Here is a 19,522-nt window from a genome sequence, read left to right as displayed (position 1 = left end):
AGTCTTGAGTAGCAGATCAGATGTAGCTTCCTAACTGTAAAGCAGGTGTGAGGAAGCTCTGGCCATTCAGATTGTTGCTGAACTACATCTCTGATCATCCCTGGACACTGGCCATTCTTACTGGATAGGAATTGTAGTTCGGAGCCAAAGGTTCTCCATGCCTGCTTTAAAGCAATGTAAACTGGGGTAGCGATTTGAGGGGGGCATTCTTTTTCATGCTAGTTTATTCAAAGAATTCACAGCAGGGAATGACAAAGAATCACAGTGACCCTGCAAAAAGTGGAGAAAGTTGCTTCCGCCTGTTCCTTTCAGCCGCTGTTGGTGGCTGGGGATGGGCTGCACTTGATTTTCTTCAGGAGGAAGTCCATGGCTCCAGTAACAAGGTACGTCTGCACAGGCAAATTGCAGGCAGTTGCTGAGGCACAGCCTGATGCTATAAAGGGAAGAGCGGCAGCATCTCCTGAAGCAGAGAATAGAGATGGAGACAAAAATTGATTCAGTTCCCATTAAAAGGTCAGCCCTGACACATACCTTCCAAAACAAAAGGGTATGTTGTTGTTGTTGTTGTTGTTGTTGTTGTTGTTGTTGTTGTTGTTGTTGTTGTTGTTATATGCCACCCCAGCCACTCTGGGCGGCTTCCAACACAATTTTAGGCAAATAGTTGTTTATCTGTTTGACATCTGACGGGAGGGCATTCCACAGGGCAGCCACCACTACCGAGAAGGCCCTTTGCCTGGGTCCCTGTAGAAGAATGTGTTCTGGGAAGGAGAAGGAAGAAGAATGGCTGGGGTCCATCTTGGGCAGGCTGCTGCGCCGGGTGTGGGGGACAAGCCGCTCTTGAAATAACCATGCAGTAAGATCAGGACTTCCTGCTTAGGGAAGTTTTTAATGTTTTATGTTTTATTGTATTTTTAATACTTTGTTGGAAGCTGCCCAGAGTGGCTGGGGAGACCCAGCCAGATGGGTGGGGTATAAATATGTTGTTGTTGTTGTTGTTGTTGTTCCATGCAGACTGTAAATAGGTGAACAAGGCATCTTTTTTAAAGCTACGACAGTCTCTGCAGTGTCTCAGTTCTCCAAAGGAGCATGGACCCTTGGTGAGTGCCTGGAACCCCTTAGAATCTTTCTGCAGCTCGGCAGAGAGTGGGGGTGGCACCTAACTTTTGTAACAATATGAATTCTATTAGTGTTTAATTGACTTTTTTATGTTTTTAGCTTGTTCTACTTTATCTGTGAAAGCCGTCTTGAGTCCGGGACTAGGAAAAAGGAATATTAGTATTATTAGTATTATTCCAGACAGGCTAAACTGAGAGGGGTGGACTTTCCTGCAGCAGCCGTTAGGAAGGGATGGTCCTTTGATTCTCTTAGAAAGAAATTTGCTTCTCCAAAGGTAGGGAGCAGCTCAGTTATGAGACTTTGTGTTTGAATTCTCCAGGGAAGTACATGCAAGACAATTTTAGGTTATATTTTTGTGATCAAGATTTGATATATATTTTTTAACTGCCGCTATATCTGAATTGTCTCTGTTAAACCCAATTGCAATTCAGTGTATCCCTGTTGTGTTTTAGGATTTTCCTGATATTGTAAGTGAGCCGGAACTGGTCTGTGACCATAATCATAAAATCCAATACATGCAAGACATCCGTCTTTTGCAATACTAGAGAACACTGGTGCTCTGGGACCCAACAGGAGCTTAAATTGAGACCTACCTGCAGTTAGCTCCCCGGCCGCAGTGATGCAGTTATTTTCATCTCCTGTGCAACTCAGAGTCCCGGGTTCTTCTAAGTGGTTAGAGCCAAGTACAAAACTAGTGGGACAATTCACTCCGTTCTTGGTGAGGTTCTTGGGTGGTACTGGAGGGACACAGGAAAGAGAGAAAGCAGACTGCATTAAAAAAAAAAACAGTAATTGTCAAAGCGGGTGCAATTGGGAATAAATAAATAAAAGAATCCCAAGCTCCTGGGAGCCCAAAGCACTCAGACAGAAGCAGCTGTGGATACCAAGGGGTGGGGAAAACCTCTGGCCTGCCAGCCAGTTGTGGCACACTTCAAATCCCATATTCAGTAGTAACCTCATCCATATGCCCAACATTTCTCGATCTACAGTGGTACCTCGGGTTAAGTACTTAATTTGTTCCGGAGGTCCGTACTTAACCTGAAACTGTTCTTAACCTGAAGCACCACTTTAGCTAATGGGGCCTCCTGCTGCCGCCGCACCACCGGAGCCTGATTTCTGTTCTTATCCTGAAGCAAAGTTCTTAACCTGAAGCACTATCTCTGGCTTAGTGGAGTGTGTAACCTGAAGCGTATGTAACCTGAAGCGTATGTAACCCGAGGTACCACTGTACTGGACCCCCCCCCATGTCTGTGTGTGTGTGTGTGTGTGTGTGTGTGTCTACATTATTACTAGAAAGCATTCCGGACTCTTCCCCCAGAACCTGGCGAGCCTTCAAATTAGGAGAGCAAAGGGCTCAGAAGCAAAGGGCCCTCAGTGCTACTCGTGGAAGGAATGACGAATGAGGAAGTGGAAGAGAAGGGAAGGGGAGATCTACTCGCAGAAACACCATTATTCCGAGAGGCAGCATTTCTAAGCATCTCTCTGTGACTGTTGAATAAAACACAGTTGGTAAGAACTTTCCCTTGTCTTGTCCATTCCTGGCAACCTGCTGTGGGGGTTGGTTCCTCTGCTGCCTGACACCCAGGCCATTAGCTTAAGGTTGTGACATTGTAAGGGTCGGAGAGCAACATCAAGCCTTTGATTGTCTTGAGCCACGGTACAGGCACTTGGCATACAAAGGCAGGGGAGAAGCTGTTGAAATAAATCATTAGCCATCAGGGATCATTAATCCCCTTTGCCTTTGAGAGCCACTCAATGGGAAACTAGCAACAGGTCCTTTTGTTGTGGGCTGTGGCAAAGAGCTGGTGCTGTGAGAGCAAACAGAGAAGCATGTCAGACCATGGGGCCATCTAGGCCAGTATTGTCTACACTGACTGACAACAGCTCTCCAAGGTCTCAGACAAGGTCTTGCCTGGGCATGCTGGGGACTGAACCTCAGACCTTGTTCATACAATGGCAGGTGCCACAATCCTAATGTCCTTGGCTAACTGTCCCCGCTCCCAAAGCAAACTTATAAAGGTCTGGACCTCCCTTCACATACATTCAAGGGGAGTATTATTGCAGTTTTCTGTCATGCAGCATTTGGAAACGGTCCTCGTAAATAACCCTCCAGCCACAGTAACAGAGACGGCTTCATTGCAAAGCTGAGAATCCTGCTGGCAGCCCCTGGATATTCCTGCGGCAGCAATTCCTTCTGTTTAAAAAACAAAATGAAACAGAGGGGAATCATAAAGGAGTTGGGGAACGTGCCTACAAGGTCGTACTGAGACATTTTCCTGCCTGAGGAAAAGGACAAGATGTCACCGCCGCCACCCATTGCTGAAGACAATTTGGATGGAGCAGAATTGCACACATAAAAATGGAGGAAAATCACAAAGGGGTGAGGGGACCCATCTGCAAGGCCAGCCCAAGACATTTTTCTGACTATATTTTGATAAAAGGTAAAGGTAAAGGTACCCCTGCCCATACGGGCCAGTCTTGACAGACTCTAGGGTTGTGCGCCCATCTCACTCAAGAGGCCGGGGGCCAGCGCTGTCCGCAGACACTTCCGGGTCACGTGGCCAGCGTGACAAGCTGCATCTGGCGAGCCAGCGCAGCACACGGAACGCCGTTTACCTTCCCGCTAGTAAGCGGTCCCTATTTATCTACTTGCACCCGGAGGTGCTTTCGAACTGCTAGGTTGGCAGGCGCTGGGACCGAACGGCGGGAGCGCACCCCGCCGCAGGGATTCGAACCGCCGACCTTTCGATCGGCAAGCCCTAGGCGCTGAGGCTTTTGCCCACAGCGCCACCCGCATCCCTCTATATTTTGATAGAAAAATACATTTTCCAACTATTTTGGGTTAGGGTTTCTTTAAAATAATAATAATAATAATAATAATAATAATAATAATAATAATAATAATAATAATAATAATAATTTGCAGAGTGATACAGAAATGAGACAGATCAGACTTCTGTAAACACATTAGTGAAAACAGGCTGATTCACCCATCCCTGTTCTTTGTGAGTACCTGCCTGACTTCAGGAGGTAGGAGAGCGTGAAACAGAGCCTCCTTTAAAAGCCTCATGTGCCCAACAGCAGGGCCGGGCCTGGTAGTTCAGTTTTCCCTGGATCGGACTGATCCTGGAAGCTTCTCCTGCGAATGTAGCCCAGAATTCAGCGGGCTACAGGTGCAAGCACAAGGGAAATACGCATATACCTACTCATGTTATTCTCCTGGGCCACTGTTATGCAGATGGCTTCTGACTCTGGAATTGAACAGGTACCAGTACTGCATGCTGGGCTTTCAGTACAGACACAATTTAGGGAGTTTGCTAGCAGAAAAAGAAAATAGGGATGGAGAGGAGGAGAGAAAGCAACATTGTTTCATTATTTTATTTCAAAAAATTTATAGTATGCTTTTAAATTTTAATAATAATAATAATAATAATAATAATAATAATAATAATAATAATAATTTATACCCCACCCATCTAGCTGGGTTTCCTCAGCCACTCTGGGCGGCTCCCAACAGATGAAAAATACACTAAAACATCAAACATTAAAAATTTCTCTAAACAGGGCTGCCTTCTGATCTCTTCTAAAAGTCAGATAGTTGTTTATTTCCTTGATATCCGAAGGGAGGGTGTTCCACAGGGCGAATGCCACTACCAAGAAGGCCCTCTGCCTGGTTCCCTGTAACCTCACTTCTTGTAGGGAGGAAACTGCCAAAAGGCCCTCAGAGCTAGACCTCAGAGTCCGGGCTGAACGACGGAGGTGGAGATGCTCCTTCAGGTATACTGGACCAAGGCCGTTTAGGGCTTTAAAGATCAGCACCAACACTTTGAATTGTGCTCTGAAACGTACTGGGAGCCAATGTAGGTCTTTCAGGACCGGTGTTATATAGTCTCGGTGGCCACTCCCAGTCACCAGTCTAGCTGCTGCATTCAAATAATTCCAGGTGAGATGCATGGATTCGTTCCTGCTTACATCCTCCTCATAGAACTTCTCAGTTGCTGTGGGAAACTGGCAAGCGCTCCTCACCACCCCTCCCTGCGGCTTCCAGCAGCCAGCATTCGGAAGCATTACTGCGTCTGACCACAAGAGCAGGGCAAAGCCATCGTGGGCAGTGGCCATTGATAGCCTTGTCCTCTGTTATTTTGTCTAATCCTCTTTTAAAGCCATCTAAGTGGCCGTCCATGGAGTTTTTGCCAACAAAGGTCCGTATAGTTAAAGCTATGGTTTTCCCAGTAGTGATGTATGGAAGTGAGAGCTGGACCATAAAAAAGGCTGATCGCCAAAGAATTGATGCTTTTGAATTATGGTGCTGGAGGAGACCCTTGAGAGTCCTATGGACTGCAAGAAGATCAAACCTCTTCATTGTGAAGGAAATCAGCCCTGAGTGAGTGCTCACTGGAAGGACAGATCCTGAAGCTGAGGCTCCAATACTTTGGCCACCTCATGAGAAGAGAAGACTCCCTGGAAAAGACCCTGATGTTGGGAAAGATGGAGGGCACAAGGAGAAGGGGACGACAGAAGACGAGATGGTTGGATAGTGTTCTCGAAGCTACCAGCATGACCAAACTGCAGGAGGCAGTGGAAGACAGGAGTGCCTGGCGTGCTCTGGTCCATGGGGTCACAAAAAGTCAGACATGACTAAACGACTAAACAACAACAAGTGGCCGTCACTGCCACCTGTGGGAGTAAGTACCATAGTTTAACGACGAGCTTCGTGTTGGCCTCACCTGTAGCTACAAGGGCAGCAGAAAGGTGGAGGAGAAACAGCTTCATCTCTCTGGGAACCGGAAAGGTCTGGGTTCAACAATGGCGAAACACCAAGGTCGGGTGGTTTCTGCAGCCGCAGGACTGAAAAGGTAAGGGACAGGTTAAGCCAGCAAGAGAGAATCAGCCCAGCATAGAAGGACAACGGTGTCCAAAGGGATGTCAGGCGAGACTGGGGAAAACCTCATTCTAATACCTTGGAGGTTTCCACCACCTTGTGGCTCAAATCCTGTGGAATGATATGAGCCCACTCAGCATACTCATTAACACAGCTGATTAACAAAAAACATTCCTTCCAGTAGCACCTTAAAGACCAACTAAGTTAGTTCTTGGTATGAGCTTTCGTGTGCATGCACACTTCTTCAGATACAGCTGGTTAACGTTTAATCTGGAATGTGGCTTGCCTGTTCAGTGTGCATAGGAAGCATCAACAATTGATCTGAGAAAACTTGGTATACTTGTTTGCATAACATTATTCTTGTTTATAAAACCCAATTGAAAAAAGAAAAAAGAAAAACAATTGATATGGCCTTTTGGCATTCCCTGTTCAGGGAAGTTTTTAATGTTTGAAGTTTTATTCTGTTTTTAGTGTTCTGTTGGGAGCTGCCCAGAGTGGCTGGGGAAACCCAGACAGTGGGTGGGGTATAAATAATGAAATTATTATTAATTTTATTATTATTATTATTATTATTATTATTATTATTATTATTATTATTATTACCATTTTCCTAATATGGATGCAAATGGAAGTTTATTCTGTGTCTCACATGCCTACTGTTCCCTTCACCTGTGACATGTGCTCTCAGAAGCCTGTCCCTTCTTTGGCTATGCACACACCTTGCGGTTTGTTAAGGGTGCTGGGATCTGTAGCTCTGTGAGAATTCTTCTGAGGAATGAATGTGCTTTAAATGGTTGTTGTCCATGCAGCTTTCCCCTTGAACCCTCTGCCTGCTTCCTGTCTGTCTCTTGTATGTTTTTCTTTCACTCTCACTGTGGGTTTGTCTTTGTTTTCTGCTATGGTAGTTGCACTGGCTGGCTTAAGCAATCATCTCTCTCTTTCTCCACTTTGGTGATTCCAAGCTGTAAATTGAGATCAAGAGCATTGACTGAGTTCCTCATTTTTGTAATTCAGATCAGAGTGCTCTGCCAGGAATTGACTGGTCAGCTTGGGCAGCTGCCCACACTTCAGAATGCCAGCTCTTGTATTACTTGGCAAAGGCACAAAGCAGAATGTATTAAGCTAAGATGTAACTGTTCGTGCCACAGATCTCTCTGAAGAGAGCCAGCTGCATCCAACCAACTCCTACTCAGAGAATAAGTGTTGGGCTTAATGATCATGACTGGACTTGGTTCTATGGGCCTACTCTGAGCCATGGTTGGTTATAACCCAACAGATTTTCGAATTTGGGGTTTTAATTTATTACACTAAGATTTATGCAATGGCTGTGCAATAAAAATGGAACTGGCATACCCACCCAGGTTCAGAATCACTTTGCTATGGTTTTTGTTGGTTTGTTGGTTTATTCTGTATTTTGTGTTCTCATTTATATTGTCATGTTGTGAACCGCCATGTGATCTTTGGATGAAGGGCACTATACAAATTTAATAAGTAATCAAATGCACCAGCTAGTTTGCATACACTGAGTATATGCTCTACAACCTAGAGCAGGCGTGCAACCATCTATACATTGTTGGACTACAACTCCCATCATTTTTAACCACTGGCCATGTTGGTGGTGGAGTCTAGCAATTTCCGGAATATCAAAGGTTCCCCATTCTTCTAGAATATGTTCCAGAAACCTTGTATCCCTCAGAACATAGGTTAGTATGGAAAGAGTTAGCTGTAAGAGAAATCTGGGAAACACAAACTGAGCTGGGAAATGTTTATGTGTAAGCATGAATATTTAAGTGTGTGTCTCTCTCTGTGTGTGTATTCCAGATATGCAAGATAAAAAAGAACAACATAAATTGCAAGCAATAAATACAAAAAAAATGCAATTATTGTTCGAAGGAAAAACAAAATAACTTTTCTGTAGAAAATCAGAAGATTTGTCCCAAAACAAATAACTACAATGAGAATAGGATCAGCATCATGTATTATTGTTCAGTGCACACCAGGTAAGTTCAAGCAGCAAATCAAACAGCAAGTGTTCCAGCAATAATTTTTTTAAAAAATCTACAAAACATTTATTAATCAATAGTTGTTCTGTTTATTCACAGGTGGAAGGAATGAAGGGATAAATGAAAGCTAACTCGGCCAGATCCAACTGTATGCTGGCTGAGGGGATTGCTCATGCACTTCAACAACTTTATGTGTTGTAAAATCAAATAACACTGATAAGATTAAGGATGACTGTTTGTAAGGTAGGGTGGAATGACTAAATCCTTCAACTATCAATCAAAATTTCTTTCTTTCTTTCTTTCTTTCTTTCTTTCTTTCTTTCTTTCTTTCTTTCTTTCTTTCGTTAAGGTCACATATGCCTTACCCCAAACCCTGTTCAAACACCAACCAGCCTTACCTGGGAAGCTCACAAGTATTTTATCTGCTAAGGATTCATCTTTTACCTGATTTTCTCCGCTTCCTAGATCTTCAAGTTCCTTGTTGAACTGATGCCTGTTGCTGAAGGGCTCAGCTGCAAAGTGTGAGGCTGATGCTTCCTGTATTTATAGATGCGTGCACTGTTCAGGAAGGGGTAAGTACCAGCTCTCTGTGGGGAGGGAGGAGATACAGGAAGCAGAGGGGAGCCTAGGTGGCGGGGGATGGGATGGCAGTAACGATGAGAAAGGGGAACGGGACATTCCGATTCAGCGGAACAAGGAAATAAGAAACTAGAGGCTGCGGTTTGTGAGAGATGTTGTTATCAATTGATCTCATGCCAGTTTTGGGAGAGACCTCTTAGGCAACATCGGCCATTTGGTCAACCTGTTCCCACCCCTGACTCCCACTCATGTTCCTTCCAAATATAAACACTGGAGATCTTGATTTTGTTTGCTAATAGATGTTATGTTGAACCGCGTGGGCGGTTTTTTGTTTTTGGTACATCTAATAGAAATAAGCATTGAAGAAAGGCCAAAGTATTGCTCTGTTTTCCTTTGGAACGTATCAGTGAGGCTGGGGGGTGGGTCTGTGAGGGGAGGTCCAGTGTGGTGTAGTGGTTAAGAGCGGTAGTCTCGTAATCTGGGGAACCAGGTTCGCGTCTCCGCTCCTCCACATGCTGGGTGACCTTGGGCTAGTCACACTTCTTTGACGTCTCTCAGCGCCACTCACCTCACAGAGTGTTTCTTGTGGGGGAGGAAGGGAAAGGAGAATGTTAGCCGCTTTGAGACTCCTTAAAGGGAGTGAAAGGTGGGATATCAAATCCAAGCTCCTCCTCCTCCTCCTCCTCCTCCTCTTCTTCTTCTTCTTCTTCTTCTTCTTCTTGTCTGGACATCCCAGGACTTCCCTACATGTTGCCCAGACTTGCGCCCCAGGGAGGTTAATTTGGTGCTGCTAAAGCAGTGATCTGTCTTCACCCCCTGGAGGCACATGCCCAGGGCTGTCTTAAGCATATGTGGTGCCATGGTGCAAAGATCCACCCGGTGCCCCCCCCCAGGTTGCCCAGTCCCAGGCATGCAGGAGGGCGGAGCCGGCCACCCACCTCAGTGTCTCGCTGGCTCGGTCGCCCCCGAACTCGCGGCGCAGAGACGCCCGCAGCAGAAGAGCCTGCCACAGCACTCCGACAGATGGGTGGGCTCTTCCCTGGACTCAATTCTTGGGCCCCGGACTCTCAGCCAGGTGCCCCTGAGAGACTGGCGCCTGGGTGCCCTGCACCCCTAGCGGCTATGGGTAAGATGGCCCTGCACACACCATTGTCTCTTGAAACAGAAAGGCTCCAACAGCAGCAATATCCCTGCCTAATGGCCATTCTGGCTGAGGCTGATGTACTGAAATAGGGTCCCCCAACTCTGACCTGTAGACTGGGGCTTTAGCCTCCTGTGTCTAGCAGGAGTCTGTCCATGTCTCATCAGTGCCTTCATGGACTTGGTGTGGGGAGTCCATATTACACCACCATCCCCACAGCAGTTGGACCTGCTGCTGCAACTTAGTAACGATTCAAAACGGACCTGAGGCAGTTTCAATCCCCTACTGCTGTTACTCAATTTATACATTGCCTCCCACTAAAGGAAGAGCCAAATAGGAGAACTACTTTAAATGGTTTCCAGATGGTATTTAAATCCGAGTAGAAGAAGAAGAAGAAGAGTTTGGATTTGATATCCCGCCTTTCACTCCCTTTAAGGAGTCTCAAAGCGGCTAACATTCTCCTTTCCCTTCCTCCCCCACAACAAACACTCTGTGAAGTGAGTGGGGCTGAGAGACTTCAAAGAAGTGTGACTGGCCCAAGGTCACACAGCAGCTGCATGTGGAGGAGCGGAGATGCGAACCCAGTTCCCCAGATTATGTGACTACCGCTCTTAACCACTACACCACACTGGCTTGCTAAGATGTATAAGATGGAATCAGATAAATGCTGGAGATGCAATGAGGTTGAAGGAACATTCTTTCATACGTGGCGGACCTGTAAAAGGGTAAAAGAGTTTTGGGAAATAATTCCTAATGAATTGAAAAAAATGTTTAAAAAGTACTTTTCCAAATAAAACCTGGAGTCCTTTTTTGTTGGGGATAATTGAGATGGAAATTCACAGGTGTCAAAAAAGGTTATTTATGTATGCCACTACTGCGGCCTCTGTTTTGTTGCCCCTAAATGGAAAATGAGCAACGTCCCAACTAAAGAAGAATGGCAACTTAAGCTGATGGAATATGTGCAGCCTGAAGACTTTAACATATAGAATAAGAGAACAAAAAGAACATACGTTTACAGAAGACTGGAAAATGTTTATAGAATAAATGGGGGGGAATTGTGTACACTTGAAAACGTTTGCAGCATTAAGATAAATTCAACAGTGTAAATAAGTTTTGATGGATGTAATAATGGAATACTGAATGGTTTAAGTTTATGTAAAATATGCAGGGATTTATGATATGCAAAATGAACCATAGAAAGAGAAGAAGGGAAGTCATTGATATTTTAAGGGTGTTTAAATGAGTATTCTAAATTATAAAACAGTTTAATATATATATATATATATATATATATATATGCTTTCGTAGATTTTCACGGGTACAGGAATGCAGGTTTTGGTGTCCTCGGGTATCTTCCCGTGTAAAAGTTGGGGTGTCTAGGCGACGTTTCGACGAGGTCTCACTCGTCATCTTCAGGCTGGTGCTTTCGGCTTCTTGTTACTGGAACAGAGCAGGATCTCAGTGTTTGTGTTCCTATAAATACTGTTGAGGAGGTGTGGCCTCCTATGTTCTGGGCAGAGAGGAAGTTCCCAGGCTAGTGTGCCTTTTCTTCTTTTGTTCCTTAATTGCTTGAGGGATATCTTGAGTGATTTCTTGAGTGATATCCTGAGTACCACTTAGGTGGGTCATTAGGTGTGGATTAGTTGCTAAAGCCTTTGTGTCTTGACCTCTTGAACTTTGTGAAGAGTTTTTCTGAGAAGATGGGTGTACTACATTTAGTTGTGCTCTGGCTTGGCTTCGTGTATAGGGGCGAGCTGTGGTTTTGTGGCCTGTGCCAGCCAGATCTGTGTAGGGATTGCAGGGGGGTGCAGCATCCGGAGGTGCCACCATGGTTTGGCTACTGGATGGTGTCTGTAATTTATCTGTGGAGAGGGTCTGGGTTTGGGTCTGGTGTGGTTGATTGGTGATGGCGTTCTGTGTGCCTCTGGATCTGGTGTCAGTTTTTGTGGGGAGGGCTAATTTCCAGATGTCTGGCAAGCGGGATGTGTCGTCACGCTTGTTCATGTTGTGAGGGTGTTTCTCTATCTCGATGGCTTCCATGATTATTCTCTTGTGGTGATGTTCCATGTTAGAGAGCAATTTGGAATCTGCAAAATTAATTTCGTGTCCTGTTTCTTTCATGTGTTGGAAGAGAGAGGAAGTTTTTTCTTCTTTTTTGACGGCATTCTTGTGTTCTGCGATACGTGCATTTATTCGTCTGTTTGTTTGTCCAATGTACGTGGCTGGGCAGACTTTGCAGGGTATTTCATAGACCCCTTGGTTTTCCAACTGGATTTTATCCTTGGGGTTTCTGAGGATATTGGCTATTTTTTGGTTGGCGCAAAAGGCTGTTTTGATATTGTGTTTATGGAGGATTTTGCTAATTTTATCTGTAGTGCCCTTGATATAAGGAAGGAGGGCCATGCCATTGTTTTCTTCTGTGTCTTGGTTTTTGGGGGGTGTTTCTTTTTGGATTAGCTTCGTAACCCTGTTTTGCTGGTATCCATTGGCAATTAACACATTTGAGAGATTCTGTAACTCAGTTGTCAAGTGGTCTTTGTCAGCCAGGCGTTTGGTTCTGGAGATGAGAGTCTTGGCTACGGAGTTTATTTGTGCAGGGTGGTGGTGTGATTGTGCATGTAAGTAGCGGTTGGTGTGTGTTTTTTTCCGGTAGATAGTGTGTCCTAGGGAGCCATCAGGTTTTTTGTAGATTAGGACGTCAAGAAAGGGAAGTTGGTTGTTGGCTTCTATTTCCATAGTGAATTGTATTTTGGGGTGTAGGCTGTTGAGATGTGTGAGGAAGCTGTCCAGTTTTTCCTTCCCGTGTGGCCAAATTACAAAGGTGTCGTCAACATATCTGAGCCAAAGTTTGGGTTTGTGTTCTGACTTGTCTAAAGCATTGGTTTCAAAGTGTTCCATGTACAGGTTTGTGATGACCGGTGAGAGGGGTGATCCCATAGGTGCTCCTTCTATCTGTTTGTATCTTTGTCCATTGTGGATGAAGTACTTATGTGAGGAGACCTCACATAAGACAGACACACATACCAACAAACTCCACAAACTAGAGAAACGCCAGAAGCCCAGCCACCCTCCACAACAACCCATGAAACAAACAGTACATAACATATCAGACAGGATCCTCACCTCAACTGAAACCAAAGTACTCTCCAAAGGTTTCAACTTTGCAGTCGCCCCGAGACGCATCCCCACGGAAAACATCATATGCGGAGTCGAAGCTAGCCTAACCAAAATCAACCCAGATGAAGCCAATAAAATCAGACTTGAAGTCACCAACATCCTCTGCTCCAGCAAACCACCCAGAAGCAATTTACACAAAGAAGAACAGAAAGCACTCACCAACCTGAGGAAAGACAACAACATAATCATTCTCCCAGCAGACAAAGGTAATGCCACTGTTGTGATGAACACATCGGACTACCAAGCAAAACTATCAAATCTACTCCAAGACCCTACCTACCAACCTATAAAAACAGATCCCACCACCTACCTGGAAAAAACCACCAAATCCAAAATAAAAGCCTCTCCTATCAGTGAAGAAATCCAGCTAAGAATCATCCCCAGAGAAAAATCATCCAGATGCCCCAAACTCTACGGCCTCCCCAAGATACACAAAGAAGGAACACCACTCAGACCAATAGTCAGCTCCATAGGCTCACCTCTACAAAATCTCGCTAAATTTCTCGCCAAGCAACTCCAGCCCTATGCAGAATCCATCTCTTCACACGTTCCAAACTCCTTCCAGTTCATAGAAACAATAAAGAAGCAAAACCTACATCCCAATGACCTACTTGTGAGCTTCGATGTTGTATCTCTCTTCACACAAGTGCCCATTAATGAAGCCTTGACAGCCATTCAAAACAAATACAATCCCCCCGAATACATCTTGGACCTGACCAACCACTGCCTAACCAACACGTACTTCATCCACAATGGACAAAGATACAAACAGATAGAAGGAGCACCTATGGGATCACCCCTCTCACCGGTCATCGCAAACCTGTACATGGAACACTTTGAAACCAATGCTTTAGACAAGTCAGAACACAAACCCAAACTTTGGCTCAGATATGTTGACGACACCTTTGTAATTTGGCCACACGGGAAGGAAAAACTGGACAGCTTCCTCACACATCTCAACAGCCTACACCCCAAAATACAATTCACTATGGAAATAGAAGCCAACAACCAACTTCCCTTTCTTGACGTCCTAATCTACAAAAAACCTGATGGCTCCCTAGGACACACTATCTACCGGAAAAAAACACACACCAACCGCTACTTACATGCACAATCACACCACCACCCTGCACAAATAAACTCCGTAGCCAAGACTCTCATCTCCAGAACCAAACGCCTGGCTGACAAAGACCACTTGACAACTGAGTTACAGAATCTCTCAAATGTGTTAATTGCCAATGGATACCAGCAAAACAGGGTTACGAAGCTAATCCAAAAAGAAACACCCCCCAAAAACCAAGACACAGAAGAAAACAATGGCATGGCCCTCCTTCCTTATATCAAGGGCACTACAGATAAAATTAGCAAAATCCTCCATAAACACAATATCAAAACAGCCTTTTGCGCCAACCAAAAAATAGCCAATATCCTCAGAAACCCCAAGGATAAAATCCAGTTGGAAAACCAAGGGGTCTATGAAATACCCTGCAAAGTCTGCCCAGCCACGTACATTGGACAAACAAACAGACGAATAAATGCACGTATCGCAGAACACAAGAATGCCGTCAAAAAAGAAGAAAAAACTTCCTCTCTCTTCCAACACATGAAAGAAACAGGACACGAAATTAATTTTGCAGATTCCAAATTGCTCTCTAACATGGAACATCACCACAAGAGAATAATCATGGAAGCCATCGAGATAGAGAAACACCCTCACAACATGAACAAGCGTGACGACACATCCCGCTTGCCAGACATCTGGAAATTAGCCCTCCCCACAAAAACTGACACCAGATCCAGAGGCACACAGAACGCCATCACCAATCAACCACACCAGACCCAAACCCAGACCCTCTCCACAGATAAATTACAGACACCATCCAGTAGCCAAACCATGGTGGCACCTCCGGATGCTGCACCCCCCTGCAATCCCTACACAGATCTGGCTGGCACAGGCCACAAAACCACAGCTCGCCCCTATACACGAAGCCAAGCCAGAGCACAACTAAATGTAGTACACCCATCTTCTCAGAAAAACTCTTCACAAAGTTCAAGAGGTCAAGACACAAAGGCTTTAGCAACTAATCCACACCTAATGACCCACCTAAGTGGTACTCAGGATATCACTCAAGAAATCACTCAAGATATCCCTCAAGCAATTAAGGAACAAAAGAAGAAAAGGCACACTAGCCTGGGAACTCCCTCTCTGCCCAGAACATAGGAGGCCACACCTCCTCAACAGTATTTATAGGAACACAAACACTGAGATCCTGCTCTGTTCCAGTAACAAGAAGCCGAAAGCACCAGCCTGAAGATGACGAGTGAGACCTCGTCGAAACGTCGCCTAGACACCCCAACTTTTACACGGGAAGATACCCGAGGACACCAAAACCTGCATATATATATATATATATATGCAGGTTTTGGTGTCCTCGGGTGTCTTCCCGTGTAAAAGTTGGGGTGTCTAGGCGACGTTTCGACGAGGTCTCACTCGTCATCTTCAGGCTGGTGCTTTCGGCTTCTTGTTACTGGAACAGAGCAGGATCTCAGTGTTTGAGTTCCTATAAATACTGTTGAGGAGGTGTGGCCTCTAATGTTCTTGGGCAGAGAGGAAGTTCCCAGGCTAGTGTGCCTTTTCTTCTTTTGTTTCTTAATTACTTGAGGGATATCTTGAGTGATTTCTTGAGTTGTATCCTGAGTACCACTTAGGTGGGTCATTAGGTGTGGATTAGTTGCTAAAGCCTTTGTGTCTTGACCTCTTGAACTTTGTGAAGAGTTTTCCTGGGAAGATGGTTGTACTGCATTTTGTTGTGCTCTGGCTTGGCTTCGTGTATAGGGGCGAGCTGTGGTTTTCTGGTCTGTGCCAGCCAGATCTGTGTAGGGATTGCAGGGGGGTGCAGCATCCGGAGGTGCCACCATGGTTTGGCTACTGGATGGTATCTGTAATTCATCTGTGGAGAGGGTCTGGGTTTGGGTCTGGTGTGGTTGATTGGTGATGGCGTTCTGTGTGCCTCTGGCTCTGGTGTCAGTTTTTGTGGGGAGGGCTAATTTCCAGATGTCTGGCAAGCGGGATGTGTCGTCACGCTTGTTCATGTTGTGAGGGTGTTTCTCTATCTCGATGGCTTCCATGATTATTCTCTTGTGGTGATGTTCCATGTTAAAGAGCAATTTGGAATCTGCAAAATTAATTTCATGTCCTGTTTCTTTCATGTGTTGGAAAAGAGAGGAAGTTTTTTCTTCTTTTTGACGGCATTCTTGTGTTCTGCGATACGTGCATTTATTCGTCTGTTAGTTTGTCCAATGTACGTGGCTGGGCAGACTTTGCAGGGTATTTCATAGACCCCTTGGTTTTCCAACTGGATTTTATCCTTGGGGTTTCTGAGGATATTGGCTATTTTTTGGTTGGTGCAAAAGGCTGTTTTGATATTGTGTTTATGGAGGATTTTGCTAATTTTATCTGTAGTGCCCTTGATATAAGGAAGGAGGGCCATGCCATTGTTTTCTTCTGTGTCTTGGTTTTTGGGGGGTGTTTCTTTTTGGATTAGCTTCGTAACCCTGTTTTGCTGGTATCCATTGGCAATTAACACATTTGAGAGATTCTGTAACTCAGTTGTCAAGTGGTTTTTGTCAGCCAGGCGTTTGGTTCTGGAGATGAGAGTCTTGGCTACGGAGTTTATTTGTGCAGGGTGGTGGTGTGATTGTGCATGTAAGTAGCGGTTGGTGTGTGTTTTTTTCCGGTAGATAGTGTGTCCTAGGGAGCCATCAGGTTTTTTGTAGATTAGGACGTCAAGGAAGGGAAGTTGGTTGTTGGCTTCTATTTCCATAGTGAATTGTATTTTGGGGTGTAGGCTGTTGAGATGTGTGAGGAAGCTATCCAGTTTTTCCTTCCCGTGTGGCCAAATTACAAAGGTGTCGTCAACATATCTGAGCCAAAGTTTGGGTTTGTGTTCTGACTTGTCTAAGGCATTGGTTTCAAAGTGTTCCATGTACAGGTTTGCGATGACCGGTGAGAGGGGTGATCCCATAGGTGCTCCTTCTATCTGTTTGTATCTTTGTCCATTGTGGATGAAGTACGTGTTGGTTAGGCAGTGCTTGGTCAGGTCCAAGATGTATTCGGGGGGATTGTATTTGTTTTGAATGGCTGTCAAGGCTTCATTAATGGGCACTTGTGTGAAGAGAGATACAACATCGAAGCTCACAAGTAGGTCATTGGGATGTAGGTTTTGCTTCTTTATTGTTTCTATGAACTGGAAGGAGTTTGGAACGTGTGAAGAGATGGATTCTGCATAGGGCTGAAGTTGCTTGGCGAGAAATTTAGCGAGATTTTGTAGAGGTGAGCCTATGGAGCTGACTATTGGTCTGAGTGGTGTTCCTTCTTTGTGTATCTTGGGGAGGCCGTAGAGTTTGGGGCATCTGGATGATTTTTCTCTGGGGATGATTCTTAGCTGGATTTCTTCACTGATAGGAGAGGCTTTTATTTTGGATTTGGTGGTTTTTTCCAGATAGGTGGTGGGATCTGTTTTTATAGGTTGGTAGGTAGGGTCTTGGAGTAGATTTGATAGTTTTGCTTGGTAGTCCGATGTGTTCATCACAACAGTGGCATTACCTTTGTCTGCTGGGAGAATGATTATGTTGTTGTCTTTCCTCAGGTCGGTGAGTGCTTTCTGTTCTTCTTTGTGTAAATTGCTTCTGGGTGGTTTGCTGGAGCAGAGGATGTTGGTGACTTCAAGTCTGATTTTATTGGCTTCATCTGGGTTGATTTTGGTTAGGCTAGCTTCGACTCCGCATATGATGTTTTCCGTGGGGATGCGTCTCGGGGCGACTGCAAAGTTGAAACCTTTGGAGAGTACTTTGGTTTCAGTTGAGGTGAGGATCCTGTCTGATATGTTATGTACTCTCCACAGATGAATTACAGATACCATCCAGTAGCCAAACCATGGTGGCACCTCCGGATGCTGCACCCCCCTGCAATCCCTACACAGATCTGGCTGGCACAGACCAGAAAACCACAGCTCGCCCCTATACACGAAGCCAAGCCAGAGCACAACAAAATGCAGTACAACCATCTTCCCAGGAAAACTCTTCACAAAGTTCAAGAGGTCAAGACACAAAGGCTTTAGCAACTAATCCACACCTAATGACCCACCTAAGTGGTACTCAGGATACAACTCAAGAAATCACTCAAGATATCCCTCAAGTAATTAAGAAACAAAAGAAGAAAAGGCACACTAGCCTGGGAACTTCCTCTCTGCCCAAGAACATTAGAGGCCACACCTCCTCAACAGTATTTATAGGAACTCAAACACTGAGATCCTGCTCTGTTCCAGTAACAAGAAGCCGAAAGCACCAGCCTGAAGATGACGAGTGAGACCTCGTCGAAACGTCGCCTAGACACCCCAACTTTTACACGGGAAGACACCCGAGGACACCAAAACCTGCATTCCTGTACCCGTGAAAATCTACGAAAGCAAATATCTCACCTCTACGGGGAGGAAACCTTCCAGCTGACAAGAACCTACGAGAAACTAGAAATCCGAAGAGCCACCATCTTATGTGATCTCTTGTTCCTACGCAACTGCCGAGACAACAACTTAATTCCCACATGCTTCCAACTTAAATTCCACTCTAAAACCCCAGCTACCGAAAGGATCCTGAAACGAACTGAACTATCCCTAATCAGAAACGAACTACACAGGAAAAGATACCTACTAAACCAAACCAACAAAGATCTGCTCACTCTTCACCTCAAACTCTGTAACAAAATCCACCCTGCACTCTGGGACAAATGCAAACAACTAGCCGTCTGGAGAGCTGAAACGGAGACCTCACGTAAGACAGACACACACACCAACAAACTCCACAAACTAGAAAAACGCCAGAAACCCAGCCACCCTCCACAACAACCCATGAAGCAAACAGTACATAACATATCAGACAGGATCCTCACCTCAACTGAAACCAAAGTACTCTCCAAAGGTTTCAACTTTGCAGTCGCCCCGAGACGCATCCCCACGGAAAACATCATATGCGGAGTCGAAGCTAGCCTAACCAAAATCAACCCAGATGAAGCCAATAAAATCAGACTTGAAGTCACCAACATCCTCTGCTCCAGCAAACCACCCAGAAGCAATTTACACAAAGAAGAACAGAAAGCACTCACCGACCTGAGGAAAGACAACAACATAATCATTCTCCCAGCAGACAAAGGTAATGCCACTGTTGTGATGAACACATCGGACTACCAAGCAAAACTATCAAATCTACTCCAAGACCCTACCTACCAACCTATAAAAACAGATCCCACCACCTATCTGGAAAAAACCACCAAATCCAAAATAAAAGCCTCTCCTATCAGTGAAGAAATCCAGCTAAGAATCATCCCCAGAGAAAAATCATCCAGATGCCCCAAACTCTACGGCCTCCCCAAGATACACAAAGAAGGAACACCACTCAGACCAATAGTCAGCTCCATAGGCTCACCTCTACAAAATCTCGCTAAATTTCTCGCCAAGCAACTTCAGCCCTATGCAGAATCCATCTCTTCACACGTTCCAAACTCCTTCCAGTTCATAGAAACAATAAAGAAGCAAAACCTACATCCCAATGACCTACTTGTGAGCTTCG

The 19,522-nt window shown here is 45.0% G+C and overlaps 1 protein-coding gene across 2 annotated transcripts; it reads right to left on the bottom strand.

Moving 5' to 3' along the window:
* Positions 1-206: 206 nt before the first annotated feature.
* LOC114603054 (phospholipase A2 inhibitor and Ly6/PLAUR domain-containing protein-like) lies at positions 207-8,582 on the bottom strand. Of its 2 annotated transcripts, none has more exons than XM_077932168.1 (6): positions 8,446-8,582; positions 5,844-5,964; positions 4,323-4,433; positions 3,158-3,310; positions 1,710-1,853; positions 207-460 (listed from the first exon to the last, which is right to left on the bottom strand). In XM_077932168.1, exons 2-6 carry the CDS (start codon positions 5,887-5,889, stop codon positions 309-311), a joined length of 606 nt encoding a protein of 201 aa, XP_077788294.1. In that variant the 5' UTR covers positions 5,890-5,964; positions 8,446-8,582; the 3' UTR covers positions 207-308. The 2 variants fall into 2 exon arrangements, with proteins under 2 accessions (XP_077788294.1, XP_077788295.1); XM_077932169.1 differs by lacking the exon at positions 8,446-8,582 and adding an exon at positions 6,718-6,740.
* Between the last annotated feature and the right edge of the window lie 10,940 nt (positions 8,583-19,522).

The sequence above is a fragment of the Podarcis muralis genome, chromosome 7 (assembly GCF_964188315.1).
Source record: "Podarcis muralis chromosome 7, rPodMur119.hap1.1, whole genome shotgun sequence".
Taxonomy (NCBI): Eukaryota; Metazoa; Chordata; class Lepidosauria; order Squamata; family Lacertidae; genus Podarcis; species Podarcis muralis.
Note: the sequence above shows the minus strand (reverse complement) of the source record. Positions and strands in the feature narration are given on the sequence as shown.

What these genes read in the sequence shown, in the direction of transcription:
- LOC114603054 (XM_077932168.1), bottom strand. Translation starts at nt 5,889, where the DNA reads ATGAAGCTGTTTCTCCTCCACCTTTCTGCTGCCCTTGTAGCTACAG. An exon ending in GGCCCAGGAGAATAACATGA is followed by an intron (nt 3,311 to 4,322) that starts GTAGGTATATGC and finishes TTTTTTAAACAG; the next exon opens with AAGGAATTGCTGCCGCAGGA. An exon ending in GGCCGGGGAGCTAACTGCAG is followed by an intron (nt 461 to 1,709) that starts GTAGGTCTCAAT and finishes TCTCTGCTTCAG; the next exon opens with GAGATGCTGCCGCTCTTCCC.